Source organism: Vipera ursinii (assembly GCF_947247035.1).
Source record: "Vipera ursinii genome assembly, chromosome: 2".
Lineage (NCBI taxonomy): Eukaryota > Metazoa > Chordata > Lepidosauria > Squamata > Viperidae > Vipera > Vipera ursinii.
The window spans coordinates 4,742,811-4,760,970 of record NC_139513.1 but is presented as its reverse complement, the minus strand read 5'-3'; the positions used below and the strand labels follow the sequence as shown (position 1 = coordinate 4,760,970).

Sequence of the window (18,160 nt, the reverse complement as noted above, 5' to 3'; positions counted from 1 at the left end):
CAAAGACCGCGTCCTCCGGCGAAGCAGCCAAAGTCAGGGAAGGAAAAGCCCCGCCCCTTTCGCCCCGCCCACTCCGTCCCTTCTGCCCCCCCCCCGCCGCTCCCTCCCTTCTGCCCCACCGCCCCTTGGCGCTCCAGAGAGCCGAGAACTCCCGGGGTGAAGTTCTCCACTCCGTCCGCCGGTTCTCCCCCAGCCTTCGGGTCCTCGAGCGAAGAGGGGAACCCGGGCCGCTCCTTCGCTCCCTTTCGACCTCCAGGATCGGGGAGCGGGATCTGAATCGGACGCTGCCCGCAACCCGAGGCGATCTCCCCTTCAGGGCACCGCCAGCCAAGCTTTGTAGGCAGACCCTCCGGTTACGCGCGTTGTGTGAACGCGGTCGCAGCGTTGCCCTCCTTGCACACCCGCCAACTCCCCCTCGCCTCCTGCGGACCTTTGACCAGAAGGTGGTCGTAGCCCCCCAGGTGCAGCTTCATTTCCGTTTCCTCCGAGGAGTTGGGAGAACCAATACTCTCTTTGAGGAAGGGATTCCACGAGGGGACAATGGGCGTCTTCCCTTACAACTCCGCTTATGGGATGATAATGACTTTCCGCAAGAGCCTCTGAGGGAGTTGATCCGTTTTTCCTTCTTAGTGGATCTCTTTCTTTCCTCCCTTCCCCTCTTAGTCTTCTGTTCTTTCCTTTTCTTCCTCTTTTCCTTTATTCCCTTCCTTCTTCGTCCATTTGCTCCTTTCCACTTATTGCCCGAAGCCACAATCTCTCCTCGCAGCGGGGAGGGGGAGGGGAGGGGCAAATGGCGGGTGTGCAAACCAGCAAGTGTGGAAGAGATCACAAGGCAGAACACAACGCGCTAGCTGGAAAGAAACCCCGGGACTCCTCCAAGTGTGATTGTGAGTCCGGGAGAAGGATTTCCTTCCTAAGCCCTTCACTGCACGGCTCCTTGTTCCTTGACACCTGGCCCTTTCCCCAAACACCGCCCCCCACCCCGTCGCAGAACCCACTCAGCCAAGCCCCACAATAGCAGCCTTCGTTCAGGATCTCCTTATAAAAGCATTTGTTTGAATTTGTCCACAGGACAACCCTGTGAGGCAGGCCGAGCTGAGAAATGAGGTTCTAGGGCTGAGAGTGAACTTCAGCCTGGGTCTGTCCCAGGCCACGCATTGCCTGGGCCTGGAACTTGAACCAGACTGGGTTTGTCTCCTGCTTGTAGACTGAAATTCTGGGGGAGGAGAAATGCTCAGGTAGAAGGGGATCCCAAAGGGGATCACCCGACTCCCCCGGGACAGGGCAACCATCATAACTACGAATCAGCCGTCGAGCATCCAAGCATAAATCGGGTGGCCGTGGGGAGGCTGCAATGGTCCTAAGTATGAAAAACCGTCATAAGACCCTTTTTCTCTGTGACGTTGCGGCTTTGAAGAGTCACTAAATGAACGGTTGTAAGTCGAGGGCGACCTGTAAAATAAGGCTGCAAACTCTTTTGCAATCAGCCCCTCCCTTCCCTTTGCCCCTCCGGCCTCTCCCCCAACTCTCCTCTCCTGCCACCCCTTTCCCCGTCGCCCTCCATCGACCCCGCTCTCCCTCCTCACAAATTAGATCAGTCCCAGGACAAGGCAGGACTCGAACAGGGCTGAGTTCTCGCAACCCAAATGAGCCGCTCTCTCTCTCTTCCCCTCTTTCCTCCCAAGTGCAAAGGGGGCGCCGGTTACCAAGGAGATGCCCAACGTTCCTGAAGGGGGCTCCGCGAACCCCACCCCCCACCCCGGGGAAGGCGGACTTTCCCTTCTGGGACAGGAGCTCAGTGGGGGGGCGGAGACCCAGCCCAGGACACCACAACTAATATTCGGGGTGGGGGGTACCATAAAAAAGAGGGAGTCAAGCTATTCTCCAAACAAAGCTCCTGAGAGCAGGACAAGAAGCAACGGATGGAAACCCATCAAGGAGAGAAGCAACCTGGAACTAAGGAGAAACTTCCTGACAGTGAGAACAATTAACCAGTGGAAGAAGCTGCCACCAGAAGGGGTGAATGCGCCAGCACTGGAAGAGACTGGACAGCCATTTGTCTGAAATGGTTCAGGGTTTCCTGCCTGAGCAGGGAGTTGGACTCGAAGACCTGAAATGTCCCTTCCATCATCATCATCATCATCATTCACCATCATCATCATAATCAACAACAAAAATAATAATATTCCCCCCTCCCCTTCTGCTCCCTCCCTCTGGGTCGCGACTCCCTCCAGGAACTCACCGCAGCCGCCCCCGATCAAGGAGGCCCCCAGCACGGCTCCCAGGAGCAAGAGGGGCGCCCGGGACAGCCGCATCGCCCTCCAGCCACGCGCGCCCTTCCAGTCTGCCGAAGACAGCTGAGCACAGCCTCTGACTGAGGGCCTCCTCAGGGTGCCTCCGGTCAGAGAATGCCGGCTGGTGGCCCCCAGGGGGAGGGCCTTCTCTGTGGGTGCCCCGGCTTTATGGAATCAACTGCCGGTTGAGCTCCGGATGGCACCGGATCTTCGCTCCTTCCGGCGGGTTAAAGACCCATTTATTCGAACAAGCTGGCCTGGCCTGATGGGGGAATGTTAGGGTTTTAATGTTTTTATATTTTGATTGTTTTAATTTGGGCAATAATTTAATCCTTTTTAACTTTTGTATTTCTATTTATATGCCCTGTTCACTGCCCTGAGTCCTTCGGGAGAAGGGCGGTATAAAAATTCAACAAACCTTAACTAAACCAAACACTGACGAAGCAGCCTACTGCTCCACCCTCCGCACGGCCCCGGGCCATGCATGCCCTGTGCATGGAATCTGAACCAGACCGCACTTATTGCCTGCTTGGAGATGGAGATTCTGTAGGAGGAGAAACGCTCAGACAGAAGCGGATCCCTCTCCAACTTCTGGGAAGGCAAACAAAATTCTTGGCACCTGAACAGGATTAAGTTGTTACCTAAGGCAGTGCAACATCTATAAAGGTTCTTGGGTGTGTCTGGAGGTGTGCGGGTAAGCACTGTTGTGAAAAGACATCACACTGGAAGACAGCAGGCCCTGAGGCTTGTGGCTCCTCTGAGTTTTCTTAAGGTTTCACCATAGACTTCTGAACTGATGGTCGAAATCACGCTTCATGAACCCAAGAACTTTTGAGGCTCTTCACTTGGGAGGTTATTGATCACCACCCATGCCAACCTGCCCAGATTTGGCGCCAAGCGACTATACTAAGGATATTCAAACCTTGTAGGATGCTATAAGGGCCTCAATTTCAATGGCAATTATGTCAAAACGTTGTGTCATCTTGTAGTTTTCTAACGTCTATAATAAAAGTTCCATATCCGTGAGGCTCTTTCACTGATAAACGGAGGTTTATTTCCGAATTGCCCTCGTATTTTGTAAAAATGAGTTCACATTTCGTTGTATTTGTCCACACAAGTCAACATGTGCAGGCAATCTGCTCCTAGGTGACAAGTCCAATCAGGCCCCCAATCCATCTTCTGTGCTTCTTGCATGAGAAGCTCTAGACTTTCAAGCAAAAAAACCAAGAAAGTCCAGTTGCCTTTTGAAAAAAAAAAAAACCTTTGGGACCACCTTGACCTGGATGATTGGGAATCTCCAGAGACATCCTGGGTCAACCTGTTCCACAGGAAACCCTCAAAGCTGCTAAACAGGGCTCTTCTCAGAGGTCCTGGAGATGAACAACTGCATCGTCTCTCCAACCGTTGCCCTTTCATCTTTCTTTAGGAGCCTCCCTTGGTGGTTTCAGCCTCTGAGGTTGGCACAGCACCAACAGATGTGAGATTGTGCTGGTGTGTAAGTCAGGGGGAAAGAATTACAATGACCCAGAGAGCGCATGAAGCAAAGGACAGGAAGACGCCCCCCTCCCTGAGTTTGGGAATGACAAAAACAAAGCCATCCTTAATGCCTCTGCTGAACTGGCCTCCCCAAGCAGAGACATTAAGCCTCCTCCAGGGAGGAACAGACCAGGTTGGGATGACCGTCAAGGAAAATCACAGCGCAGTGGATCTGTTCCTTCCCTCAAAAGGAGGGGATTGACAGATCCTTCTCATCTCCTGCTGTGGGATCCTCGGTCTTCTCTGACTTGGTCCTTTCCTTGCAGATGTTTCACTACCAAACTAGATAACATCATCCCTGCTAGAAGGGAGAGGAGATTGCTCTCATTTTTACACACTAGTGGTTTGCCCTGTCAGTGTTCGTGGGGGTGTTGTTGATTGTTTATTGTTAGCTTGTTTATACTAGTAATTGTTCAATTGGGAGGTTATTTACTCAATTGTTGCTCTCGTGTTATTCTTGATGGTAATTTTGGCTGATATAGGTGTTGGTTGCTGCTTAAGAGCCGTTTTGGTATTCTTGTTTGCTTTTAGGGTTTTGGCTTGTAGACGTCTGACTGTCCGAGGGGCAGGCCACCAGTAATTCTCTGGCATTTTTTGGATTTGGCTTGATCTAAACATGATCACAGTTTTCCAGTTGAAGGTGTGGTTGCATATATCCAAGTATCTTGAAACGAAGGTGGTTTCATCATGTCTTCATCATGACTGCTAGTTGAGGTTTGTGGATGCGTTTTGCTGCTCTTCTTCCTGTTTCTCCCACGTAGTGCTGTTAGAGGCCTTACAGTGTATGTTGCGTAGCAGGCAGGTGTGAGACTCGAAAAAGAGAAAGTGGAAAACCATGCAGGACGGCTGAAAAATTGAGGGAGTTTAAATAAAAGTTGGTCCCCTGTGTCTCCTGGAAGTATTCAAGGAAAAGGGCAGATTGGTCTCTCTCTCTCTCTCTCTCTCTCTCTCTCTCTCACACACACACACACACACACACACCTTGGACAGACGGAATGGAAACGTTATACCAGGGGCTCGCTGGCCCTTGGAAGGAGGCCACTGGAGGTGGAGATATGGGAGGGGGCCACGATCTCCGATATCCGAGGGATCCAGAAGATCCTTGGGAGAGCAGAGAGTGGCTTGCAAAGCTTTGGGATAGGAGGAAAGAGGGGGGCAGGTGCTTCAGCTGGGGACCCCCTCAGTTCAGCCCCTTGTTCCTTGAACCTTCTCCTTTGGCTGCTTCTGATTCCCATCACTATCCTGCAAGTTGGAGGTGGCTTGATTCTTTTTCTCCTCTTGCTGTGGGGCCTCTTTAAAGTGACACCCCCTTCTCGCCAGTGGCAACTTTCCCTCCCCTGTTTGTTAGGTGCCTTCTTTAACCCTTTTCCCTTTTAAATAAATGATCTTTCTTTAACTGAAATGTTTCTTCCTCAGGAAACCAGTTCTCCACAGATTATTTTCTCCAGTCGCTCCATAAACAATAGTGTGTAAAGGATTTTTGCCATATTTTGTACCATAAAAATTCCAGGGCTACCCAGGCAAAATCGGGAGTTCCTTTCCCTGGCGTGCAAGCCCAAGAACCATACCCGACAGTTGGAAAGGAGAAAGACTTTTATTTAAGAAGCAAGTTCCACAATGGGACACCCCTGCTCCGCAGTGGACCCCCTTTTTTAAAAAGCACCCATTGTCATGAACCAGTCATGAAAACACACATCACGATACCCCAATCGTTCAGGAGAAGATCCGACATTCTGTACAGTCATAACAACAGGCAACGTTTGGCTAAAGCTTACAAGATATGGGGGACCTTGAGCCTGGTCAGTAACATTCTTCCCTGAGCTATTTGATCCTGGCAACTTGTCCTTCAGAATTGCCCTCTCTATGTGCCAAATCATAAACAATAAGTACATCAATATATGAATTAAGATCAGTCTCTGAATACATAAGTTAAAATACATGAAGCTCAGCTATCCCAGGTCAACCAATAAATGCAAGGCTTCATGTTCACAGCGACCGTTGTGTGCAAAACAATAAGGAATATATCCATACATGCATAGAAAATGCTCTCTCGAGGCATAGGTTAAAATAAACTAAAATATGCTCTCCCAATGCTCCCAGTTGTGAAGGTGACTCAGTGGGAAAACATTCACAATCACTTATCCCAAAACTACACTAACAGGAGGCAACTGGATTTTCTTGTTCTTCTTCGAAGACATTTTGTTTTGGGGAAAAAAGACAAGCAGTGAGAACTTAAGATAGTGATATTAAAATTAAGCCTGGTGGAAACAAACTTTCCCCGTTTATCCTTCCCCTTAGCAAAGAAAAACCCGCCAGGTCATCCAGTGAATCTGATTGGTGATTGAAAAGGGGGGAAAATGAAGGTTCCCAACCCCAAGGGCAAATTCATTAGCACAGGATCTGGTGATACACGGAGGCTGATTTAGAAGGAGCAATAACAACCAAAGTGACACAATGGTTAAGGGAATCTGGCTTCCCCAGGGACTTTGCTTCTTCAGCTGTGACCGGATGGTGGGGAACGGAAGGATTTATCCTCCTTGCAGCCAGCTGGTCATTTGCCTTAGAGGGTCCTTGAAGCCATTCGGAGGCTCATCTGTGTCCTCAGGGTCACCCGAGTAGTGCAAATGGGAAGGGAGCCTTCTGGCCTGTGGGATGTTTTTCTGCCCCGTTCTCGTAGTTCCACAACGTTTTCCGGAAATCCGTTCATACTTTGGGTGTCCATCCCAAAGTCTTCAAAGAAAAGCAAAGGAAGTCCGGCATCGTTGAGACAACCAGGACTTGGGCGACTGAGAATCTCCCTGGACGTTCAGGGTCACCTGCCTGACCAACGGATCTAAACGTTGGACTTGGGAAGAGCAGCCACGAGGCTCACCAGCCTGATAAAACAGTTAGCAAAACTGGCCACGGAAAAGACATCAGGAGGAGAAGGAATCAGGATGAGGCCCGATCGCTAGTAAATAAAATATAATCGCAAAACTCTTCACCGTCCTAAATGTAAACTAACAACAAGAATAACGCTGCACTTATCAACACCAGAATCAGAAATATTGCACCTTCTGAGAGTCCAACATATTGGAAGAGAGAGCCTCCCCAGGCCCCTGCAGTTTATCTGTAACATCATCCATGCTAGAAGGAAGCAGGGCTTGCTCTCCTTTTACACACTAGTGGTTGGCCCTGTCAGTGTTGGTGGGGGTCTTCTAGGAGGCTCCTTGATTGCTTACTCTTAGCTTGTCTCTATTGCTAATTGCTCGATTGGGAGGTTGTTTCCTTGATTGTTGCTCTTGTGTTATTCTTTTTTTTTCTTTTGTATTTTTTTTATTGAAAAGTTTTATAAAAAGTTACAATATTATCCCCTTCCCAACCCCCCCTAAACCCCCCTCCCCCACTTCCCACAGCTGATTACAGGGTTACAAATTCGTAGTTACAACGGGGAGTCGGGTGATCCCCTTTGGCGACCTTCTGACAAGCAAAGTCAGTGGGGGAAGCGGGTTCCCTTAACAACCGTGTTATCAACTTAACGACTGCAGCGATTCACTTAACAAGAGTGGGAAGAGAGGTCGTAAAACGGGGCAAAACTCAGTTAGCAAATGTTTCCGCTTAGCCACATTAACTTTGGGCTCAGTTGTGGCCGTAACTCGAGGACAACCTCTATTATTTCTGAAACAATTTCCCAAGAACAGAGGAAGATTCGGAGCTCAGCCAGTTTTTCTGTCCTGGGCTACAAAGACAGGGCAACTCTAGCAGTGATTCATGCTCTCTGTCTCTCTCCCTCTACCTCCCTCCTGATGAGAAAAATCTTGAGAGGATTGCAAAAGGAGGGTGGCTTTTCCAAATAGCACTGAGGGAGGAGCTGGAGATGCAGACAGTCCTCCCCTCCATTCTGTCCCTCCCCCTTTTCTCCTTCCAGGCTCTTGCAGACATACTCCCTCATGCTATTCCTGCTGGAAAGTTTCCGAGCCAGTTGAAGCCAAAAACTGAATTCCCTCCTCCACAGTCACAGTCACAAATCACAACCCCCAATTAGCTTGAAAGGTGGGCTTTCTCCACAGCTCTCCAGCCTGCCAAATCGTTAGGAGTTCTGGTCTCAGTAAACTTGGATCCCCTTGGCTGTTGAACAGGTTGAACAGGGACAGCTGTCCGGTGTGCGATGCGGCTGCCCCGGCGCCCCTCTTGCTCCTGGGAGTGGCGCTGGGGGCCTCATTGCGGGGGGGGCTGCAGTGAGTTCTGGGGGGCACCTGGGAGTTGGAGGGGAGGAAGCAGAGAGGGGAAGGGGAGAGACACTTTCTCCACAACTCTCCAGCCTGCCAAATCGTTATGAGTTCTGGTCTAAACTTGGATTCCCATGGCTGAGTTGTTGTTATGAGTAATTGGACTATCATCCACACCCTCCTCCCAGCATCAATTAGCTCTAAAAGCGAAAGAAAAATGACTGCATTTCCATCTGTTGTCAAACAAGAACTTCTGATTTTGGCTGCACTGACACCCAGCAGAACCAGGTGGCAAGAACGTCTGGAGACAGAACCAACTCAGTCTTGGCCAACTCTGCCTCAGTTTCGTTTGCTACATGGCCTGGAACACACCCAGGCTAAAGATTCTCCTCAGGCAACCTCTGCCTTAAGATCTCCTCCCTTCCGGGCACACCTGCCATTTCCCCTCCCCCCCAGTACTTCTAGGAAGATAGGGGAGGATAAGCCTTTCTGGGCACCTCTAGACAGTCTCCAGGGGTAGCCCCAGGAAGAACCCTGCCTGGCAGTCTAAGCTTTTGGGGATTTTCCAGCCCAACAACCCTCTTTCCAGCTTCTCTTTCTCAAAAGTCTCACCTCTGCACAATAAGCCACAATTATTCTATTCCTGAGATGGTTTACCGTTTTTTGTTGTGCCCAGCGGTTAGAGTGTTACATCCACACAAACATTCTTTGATTCTCAGTCTCTCCCGCTCCCTGAGCCTTTGGTCACATAGACTCTATCACTTAAGATAGAGACCGTGTTATAGAGAGGATCTGCAATGGAAGGAGAAGCAGCTAAGCCTCCTGGTGAGTCCCGGCCAGACTGGGCTCAGCCCCCCCCCAACCCCCCAAGACCTTCTGGGAGTTTGTCCCAGGTGAGCCTTTCCTGGCGATTGTGGCTTTGCGACAGTAAACGTCCCAAAGAGGAAAAGGAAAGAAGAGAAGACTCTAAGAGGGGAAGGGGAGAAAGGGAAATGGAAGGGAAGCAGGAAGGGGAGGGGAGGGGATGGGGTAAAGGGAAAGGGGGGAAGGGAAGGGGAAGGGGAGAAAGGGAAATGGAAGAGGAGGGATGGGAAGGAGGGAGGGGAGGGGGGGAGGGGAGGGGAGGGAAGTAGGAACACACAGACTTTGCAGCGGGTGTTTGTGTGCACGTGTGTTAGAATCTCCATAAGCCATTCCGCCCTGGAGGCCCCGGGAGCGAAGGCGGGGACAAAAGGGGCGGGGCTTTACTGGGGGGGGTACAAAAGGAGAAGCAAGGCGGGTGTCGGGCGTGCGATGCGGCTGCCTCTGGCGCTCCTCTTGCTCCTGGGAGCGGCGCTGGGGGACTCCTTGCGGAGGGGCGGCTGCGGTGAGTTCTGGGGGGCACCTGGGAGTGGGAGGGGAGGAAGCAGAAAGGGGAGGGGGAGAGCGGCGTCCCGGGCTGGGTCTCTCCTCCTCTGAGCTCCTTTCCCGGCTTTCCTCCCCGGGAGATTCGTGAAGCCTCCTAGAAAACCTGTCGGGATTCCCTCGCTCATCCGCTCCCCTTGGCATCCGGCTGGAAAGGGCGGAGGAGAGAGCGACCGCCGGTTCTTTGGGCAGCGAAAACTCAGCCAGGCTCGAGTCTGCGAGCCAAGCCACCTTTGCGAAATCCCTTAACTGGCGGCGGCGGCAGCAGGGACGGCGTGCAAAAGTGATGGGGGGGGGGTCGCCACTGGGCAATTTGGGGCGGTGGCCTACAGAAGCCATCGCGTGGGGGGGGGGAAGAGGGGGCACCGGGCACGCAGCAGAAGCTTTTGACCCTTTGCACGCCATCCGGCGCCCCGGGCCCCCTCGCCCCCCCGCCGATCACTCCTGCACGCTCCCCCGCCCTCACCGCCAGTTGCCCGGCGCCCTCCCTGCCCCCCCCCCCGGCCGCAATTGTTTCTGCACGCCACCCCTGCCAGTTTCTTGGCTCAGCGCTCTGACAGACCCCCCCATCGCGCTTAAACCCCCCCACACACACACACACGCACGCCTGCCGCCGATCCCTCGATACCACCGACTCCCTTTGAGGGGTGGGGGGGGGACTGTTGGTCCCGTGCAGCCAAAGGCCCGGGTCAAACGCGGTCGGGGCGAATGGGCAGGGTCGAGGGACCAGCGGAGGAGGAAAGCTGGCTGTAAATGGGCTGAGAGGATGGAGTTCCAAACTGATCAGAAAGCGTGGAGGTTTCATCTTTGGAGAGCTCTGACTCCAGGTCGATCCTCCCCTGTGCCCGACTGAGTGACTGACTGGCACTGCCTGTGGTTGGCAAGGGAGGTTCTGATCTCAGTCAGGCACAGAAGCAGCTGGCTGGGGATCCTGAGGGCCCAGAGGACCTGTGGGGGGACGTTAACCAGATGTGGGTCTGCCCAGATGTTTTTAATGTCAGTAGAGAGATGCTGGGGCTTCTTCCTTCGGTTTAAAGGAAAGAATCTTCCCAAACAGGGCAGGAAGAGGGTGGCCCACTTGTTCGGGGGCTTCTGGGTGACAATAAAAGGTTGGAGGGGATGGAACTGCAGTGAAGACCCCCCCCTCTAATTCCCCCCTGCTCCCTCCTCCCTCTCCAGGCTCTCCCACACACTCCCTGTGCTACTTCTACCTACGTCTGCCAGAGCCCAGCCAGGGACTGTCCCAGTTCCCCATTAGGGCCTACCTGGATGACCAGCCCATCGCTCGCTTTGACAGCCTCAAGGGGAAGATGGAGCCTCTGGTGCCCTGGATGGAGGAGATGGACAAGGAGATGTTTCTGCCCCTTGAGTGGGTCTTCAGGGCTGACCTGGAGAAGTTATCCAAACTGGGCCACCAGACTGGAGGTGAGCAGGGGCAGTGCCACCTTTGGCCAGCAATTCCTGCGGGGGGGGGGCAAAATAGTGAGATTTTCTTTCTTGAATTTCCCCCCCCCATTTTATCCCTTACCTAGAAATTCAACAAAAAAAGGTTAATGGCAGTAGACGTTCTTTCCTGGTGTGTTGAGGAAGAGAAGGAGAAATTGGGTTTCTCTCTCTAGGAGGAAGGGGAGGGAGGCTATAATGATGCCTTGGAGAGGAATCCTGGCCCCTTCTCACCCACCCCTCTCTGGGTCTCCTTCAGGGCTTCACACCTGGCAGGCAGTTTTGGGCTGCGAGCTCATGGAAGACGGGAGCAAAGGAGGGTTTTTGCACTACGGCTATGATGGGATGGACTTCATCAGCTTCGACAAGGAGACCCTCACCTGGGTGGCAGCTCAGCCCCAGGCCCAGAAGGTCAAGGAGGAGTGGGAGAAGAAAGGAAGATGGTCTAACGGAACGAAAGGCTTCCTGGAGGAGACCTGCATTGAGTGGCTGGAAATATATCAGTCCTACAGGAACAAGACTTTGCAGAGGATTGGTGAGTGGCAAGGGGGGGTCTCCATTAAGCGTGTTTCTTTAGGCTCCCCCCTCCACACATTAACTCAAAAGAATCAAGCTACTCCCACAAAAAATAACGACTTCAAACAAAAAGAAACTAATGCCAAAGGCCTCGTTCTGTTTCCCTAAGAAAATCTTTCCAAAGCAGAAGAAAAGAAATCTCCTGGGTTTGGGGTCAGAAGGAAAAAAATCTGTTCCTGATTTCTCTCTGGAGGAACAACTTGACCAAATTCCATCTTTGAGAGTCCCACAGGTTGAGGCAAGGAGAGAGGGAGCAATGGGAAAGGATGGGCAATGAGGTCTTGCTGTTTAAATCACCTTGCCAGAAACTCTCAAAATCCTGGGAACTCTGGTGTTGTTGCTGTTTCTGCAGAGCCCCCAGTGGGGAATGTGACTCGCAAGGAGGTGGATGGCAGCCTGGAGGTCCTCATGTGCCAGGCCTTTGGCTTCTACCCCAAGGAGATCCAGGCCACCTGGATGAGGGACGGAGAGATCTGGAAAAACAAGACCCTCCAAAGGAACGTGGCCCCCAACTCGGATGGCACCTATTATTTCTGGCTCAGCATTGAGATCGACCCAAAGGAGAGGGACCATTTTTGGTGTCTCCTGGAGCACCAGGGCTTGCAGGAACCCCTGGTCTTGGGCTGGAAGGAGGAAGCAGGTGAGAGGCTGATGGGATTGTGACATGTAGATTTTTCACGAATGAATGAATGAACGTTTATTGTCAAAGTACAACCATGTATACATTGAGATTGGCTGAGCCTCCCTTTGTGACCCCCACCACCACAACTCACAGTGACAACAAACCCACCATCTTGTTACACCATGAGAGCTAATTGCACAACACACCAGCCTCACAAGTCAATCATACAGCGCATGGATAGAAGCTGTTCTTCAGCCTGTTGGTGTGGCTCGCTATACTTCTAAATCTACTACCAGATAATAGGAGATTAAAGAGATACCGACCAGGGTGTGAGTCTTAACTGAGAATTTTCCTCACTCTTCCAAGGCAGCGAGCCCTGGCAATGTCATCCAGTGGTGTCAGGGGACAGCCTACCATGTCTTGTGCTGTGCTCACCACCCTCTGTAATACTTTCCTATCCGTGGCTGTCAGACCAGCATACCAAACCACAATGCAGCACGAGAGGACGCTCTCTGTAGTAGACCTGTAAAAGAGGGTCATTAGCCGTTGTTCTACCCTGTTCTTCCGCAAGACCCTAAGGAAGTGGAGTCTCTGTTGGGCCTTTGTAGCCACCTGGGTTGTATTAACTTTCCAGGTCAGATCTTCACAGAGATAAGACTCCCAGAAATTTAAAGGAGGAAACTCTCTTTACACAGCTCCCCTCCCCAGATGTAAAGTGGGGCAGGTTCCTCTTTTTTCCTCCGGAAGTCTAGCACCATCTCTTTTGTCTTGCTGATGTTCAGCTGCACGTTGTTCTCTAAACACCATAGGGATAGTTTTTGTACCTCCCCCCCCCCCCCCCCCCCCGTATGCTGTTTCATCTCCACCAATGTTTGAAATAGTGTATCTGGGGGGCGGGCGGTTGTTTTCTTCTGCACCATGTTTCCAGGTGGAGAGCAGGGAATACAGTCCTACATTGAGCAATGCAAGAAAAGTGATTCCTATCAGGGGAGTTGGAAGTAGTAACTTTACAGCAAAAGTATGAAGAACTGACACAGGATAATACAGGAGATCATATGATGCATAATTGGCTGTGGCTCTTTCTTCCTGATTGGTTATGCCCTTAGAGGCCATTGGCTCTTCCCTCTGCAGCCTGGGGTGGGGGGGCTTCCTTCAGGTGGGGGGCACTTCCTGGAGGCCAAGGCAGGTTGGGAAAGGTTTCCACTGTTCAGCATCTCCACTTCCAGGAACTCAGCATCTGCCTAATAAAAACCATCTTTCTCCTTCTTTAACCACAGGCGGGTGGATTTTTCTGGCGATTGTGGCTGCCTCAATCTTGGGACTTGGAATTTGGTTCCTGATCCGTAAGTGAAACAAACACACCCTCCTGTGTCTTTCTGGGTTAACTGAGGTGGTGTGGATGGGAAAGAGTTGCAGCCAGGAGCCCCCACAAGACCCTCCCCCACAAACAGCATTTTGAAAAGGGATCAGGAAGGAAGAAGAAGATATTAATACCACTTTACGCGAAGTACTACCACCACTTTACAATGCCTTGGTAAGGCCACACCTGGAATACTGCATCCAGTTTTGGTCACCATGAAAGAGTACAGAGAAGAGCAACAAAGATGATTGGGGGACTGGAGGCTAAAACATATAGGGAACGGTTGCTGGAATTGGGTATGTCTAGTTTAATGAAGAAAAATATGAGGGGGGACACGATAGCAGTGCTCCAGTATCTCAGGGGCTGCCACAAAGAAGAGGGAGTCAGGCTATTCTCCAAAGTGCCTGAAGGCAGGAGAAGAAGCAACAGATGGAAACTCTTCAAGGAGAGAAGCAACCTAGAACTAAGGAGAAACTTCCTGACAGTTAGAACAATTAACCAGTGGAACAACCTGCCTCCAGAAGTGGTGAATGCTCCAACACTAGAAGTTTTTAAGGGTTTCCTGCCTGAACAGGGGTTTGGATTAGATAACCTCCAAAGTCCCTTCAAACTTTACTATTATGATTATGATATTCAGCCATTTTTCCATTTCCTGCAAATCTCAATATATTCCCCACATTCCTCTTCTCTGGGAGGAAAACTCTTTGGCCTGGATGGACTTTCTTCAGAGGAGCAAGTATCAGCAGCTCAGGAGTCCAGTCTCAGCACTTCCTTGTGATTTTCTCAGCCAGGATTTGGAAGTGCTTTGCCCCTTCCTTCTTCCAGGACGGGCCTTCTCTTCCAATTGTCTGGTGATTCTCAGTTTTGCCTTTCAAGATCAGCCAAAGGTTGCTGGTTCTTAGATCTGGCTAGCTTAAGATTAGGTCAGAAAAGCTGTGACAGCTGAATCAAGAACTTCTCAGCCCAGAGAATGTGAGGAAACACCACCTTGCCCCCAATAAGATTCCAAGAGGTTTAGCATCATTATCGTAAAGTAATTGATGGCGATCCAATGAAGGTCCCTATGGAGGTCTTCAGAATAAATCCTTCTCCATCTGAGGCAGGAGTTGCTGCTCCCCAAAAAACGAAAGAACTGTCTTCTTTTGTTTTTCATCTGTCAGGTCGATGGAAGAGATGCACAAATAATCTCTGTCTGGAAGTGACAATTTGCCATGATCCGACTCCTTCAAAAAGCATTCCTTCTTTATTCGTGCACCATATAGAAGATGAGATGCAATCAATGTTGTTGCTGCAAACTTCAGAGGTGAGTGTGATTGTTGCGGATTATTGCTGATATTTAAGGCACAATACTCTGGGCTTTGGGCATATCTGAGAAGACCAGGAGGATTGTTGGAGGTGGCGAATTAATCTTCAGAGCGTTTCCAAGGGAGTCAGGTGGGGATCCGGGGCTTCCTCGGATGGGTTGCTCTGCAGGGGAAGATCCCGCTCCGCTCAGCCTCTCTGGCCCATCAGCTCCGAGGCAGGAGAGAGAAACGGGGAAGGAGCCCAGAGCAGGAATTGGGGTACTCTGGAGAAATGGGGGATTTCTGTCCAGGAAGGACTGGGGGGGAGGGGGAGAAGGAAAAGGGCAGCTGGGGCTATCCAGGGAAAAAAGGCTCCTTGGCCAGGATGAGCTGGAGGCAGAGGGGGACCCTGGGGGAGAGGTGGGGGGGCACCAGGAGCTCTTTGTGCTGTGGGGGGCTTGCAATCCTCCTTTCCTCTTTGACTGCTTCTCCTCATGCCTGATGAGCTTCCAGTGGGGGGGACAAGAGAGCCCAGGGGAGGGGAGAAGAAACAAAGCCCCCCCATGCAAAAGGAGGTGTTCACTTCCCTCATTTTTTTCTCTCTCCTTGAAGCACAAGCCATTCTGTGGGCTGCGAAGGACACAAAGTGATCCAGAAATCAGTGTGTCATCATTGCGCAGGCAAGAAGTAAAGCTGCTCCAGAAGGAAAACAAGAGTTATCTACTTCAGCAGCCCTTCACAGGAGAAACAGGAAGGAGACCAGGAAAACGCATCCATGATCACCAACTAGCAGTCAGAAGACATGATAAAAACTCCTTCATTTCACAAGAAATGGATAGACTTAACGGGACCTTCAGCTGGGAAACTGTGAGCATCCTTAGATCAAGCCAAATCCAAAAAAAATGCCAGAGAATTCCTGGAGGCCTGCCGCTTGGACAAAGTGACCATCGACAGGCACACAGAGATAAACAACGTCTACATTCCAAAAACCCAAAAGGAAACAAGAATACCAAAACATCTCTTAAGCAGCAACCAGCACCTATAATGAGCAAAAAGTAACATCAAGAATAACACAATAACCACAATCAAGGAAACAACCTCCCAATTGAGCAATTACCAATACAGACAAGCTAACAGTCAACAACCAAGGAGCCTCCAAGAACACCCCCACCAACACTTGAGAGGGCAAAGCACTATAATGTAAAAGGAGAGCCAAACACTGCTTCCTTCTAGCAAGGATGATGTTACCTAGTTTGGTACCGAAACACCTGCAAGAAAAGCACCAAGTCAGAGAAGACCAAGGATCCCACAGCAGGAGGTGAGAAGCATCTGCCAATCCAATGTCACAACAATGGCAAGAATTATATTTGTGCAACTGTGGAAAAATGAAGGAATACCATCAGATGAAGAAATAATAAAAAAAATACTAGAATGCGCAGAGATGGACATGAAATATAATATATAATACACAATATAATATATAGAAGAAACTAATAAAATACTATTTAAAAAAAAGAGTCAGACCATCAGCCTTCCTGCCCAAGGATGCCTGTCCATTATGGGCAGGATGCTGGTACCCAAGTGGCTGAGAGATGCTTTCGGCGTAGGTAAATGTTACGGATCAGGTCAAGGTCTCCCACACCTTGTAAGCTTTAGCTGGACTTACACCATGCTAGGACTACTGAAAATGTACATTACGTAAGATCTTGTTCTTAACGCTTGGCACACCGTGATGTGTGTTTTCGTGACAGGCAATGCGTGTTCTTCAAAAGTGTATAAAAGGGGGGTCCACTATGGAGCATGGATTTTGGAGCAAGTCCCATTTTGTGAAAATCAAAGTCTTCCTCCTTTCCACCTGTCAGGTGTGGTTGTTGGGCTTACACGCCTGGGATTTTGGGACCATCTACACAGCACCTCCCCGCCCCCTTTTCCCTCCTTCCCCCCTCCCCTACACACCCAGCAATCCCTGTGCTTGGAGGTTGAAAGAGCCCCCAGGAGTGGAAAGTTCCAGATATCAGGGAGGATATATTCCCCCCCCTTTGGTTGATTTACTTTCCACGCAATGGGCCGAGATGGGGGAGGGGGCGTCTTCGTGTCCTTTGCTTCATGCACTCTCTGGGTCACTGTAATTCTTTCCCCCTGAGTTACACACCAGCAGCACAATCTCACATCTGTTGGTGCTGCGCCAACCTCACAGCCTGAAACCGCCAAGAGAGGCTCCTAAAGAGCGATGAAAGGGCAACGGTTGGAGAGACGAGACGGCTCAGGTGTTCATCTCCAGAACCTCTGAGAAGAGCCCTGTTGAGCAGCTGTGTAGAAGTTCACTGCAATGGAAAGGGGCACCAGACGGTGCTGGGATTCAGCCGGTTCTCACCACTTCGGCAGAACCGGTAGCTATTTTTTTGTTCTCCAGGCCCAGAATGGACTTCCGGAAGCGGCATCCACACAGAGAAGCGGTTGTTCCCCTCTTCGAATCCCACCACTGGCACCAGATGAGGGACTTCTTCCAGGAGGTGAGGAAAGTCCCACCCTGGCCAAGGTCCCTTTCCCCTCCCCAACAAGCATCCTTCCCCAAGCAGGACATCCAGAGTCCGTTGAGGGTTTCCTGTGGAGCAGGTTGACCCAGGATGTCTCTGGAGATTCCCAATCATCTGGGTCAAGGTGGTCCCAAAGGGTTTTTTTTTCCCAAAAGGCAACTGGACTTTCTTGGGATTTTTGTTTTTGTTTTTTTGCTTGAAAATCTTGAGCTTCTCATGCAAGAAGCGCAGAAGATGGATTGGGGGCCTGATTGGACTTGCCACCTAAGGGCAGAATCGCCTGCAGATGTTGACTTGTGTGGACAAAGAGAACGAAGTGTGAACTCATTTTTACCAGGCTGGCTGAGGAATTCTGGGAGTCGCTCCCCGAGTCACAGAAGGGCCGAGTTCGAAGACTCCGGTCCTAGGACCCAGAAGACGAGCTCCTGGTGCGGAGATTTCACAACTCTGGAAGCTGCATCCCTTTTCTGATTGTGGCGGGGTGTGTGTGTGTGTGTGTGGAAGGTGACCGGAGGGAGGCTTAGTCTCTGTCCAGACAGGAATGGGCGGGGGGGGGGGAAGAGGAGGAGGAGGAGGAGGCGGGCGGAGCTCTGAACGTTCTCCTGTTCACTTTCACTTTCACTCCAAATCAGAAACGCCGAAACTTCGAGGAAGCTCCGGGAAGCGCGAGGGGAAGGAAGCCGTTTTTCCTTCGGCAACGAGGCTTTTTTTTGGGGGGGGGGAGAGGCAGCTCCAGCACAGCGCCCCCTCCTTCCCTCCCTCCCTCCCTGCTTCTCCCCCCCCCTCTCCCCCCTGGCAAGACTCACCAAGCCTCTCCCGAGGGCCCCAGAGCCCGCGATGGGAAGGGCTGGCCCTTCAGGCTGAGGATCGGCAGCGATCCAAAGGCCCAAAGCGCCG

At 51.2% G+C, this 18,160-nt stretch overlaps 1 protein-coding gene across 1 annotated transcript in view; it reads left to right on the top strand.

Annotated features, from left to right (window-relative positions):
• The first annotated feature begins 9,320 nt into the window (after window positions 1–9,320).
• The window catches only part of LOC310635918 (zinc-alpha-2-glycoprotein-like), a 203,616-nt gene continuing 194,776 nt past the window's right edge, over window positions 9,321–18,160 (top strand). Inside the window, exons 1-3 of the mRNA XM_083355303.1 lie at window positions 9,321–9,404; window positions 10,622–10,867; window positions 11,145–11,420. Of these exons, the coding sequence (XP_083211429.1) occupies window positions 9,332–9,404; window positions 10,622–10,867; window positions 11,145–11,420 (595 nt within the window). The 5' untranslated portion in view covers window positions 9,321–9,331. The remainder of the gene's footprint in view (window positions 9,405–10,621; window positions 10,868–11,144; window positions 11,421–18,160) is intronic.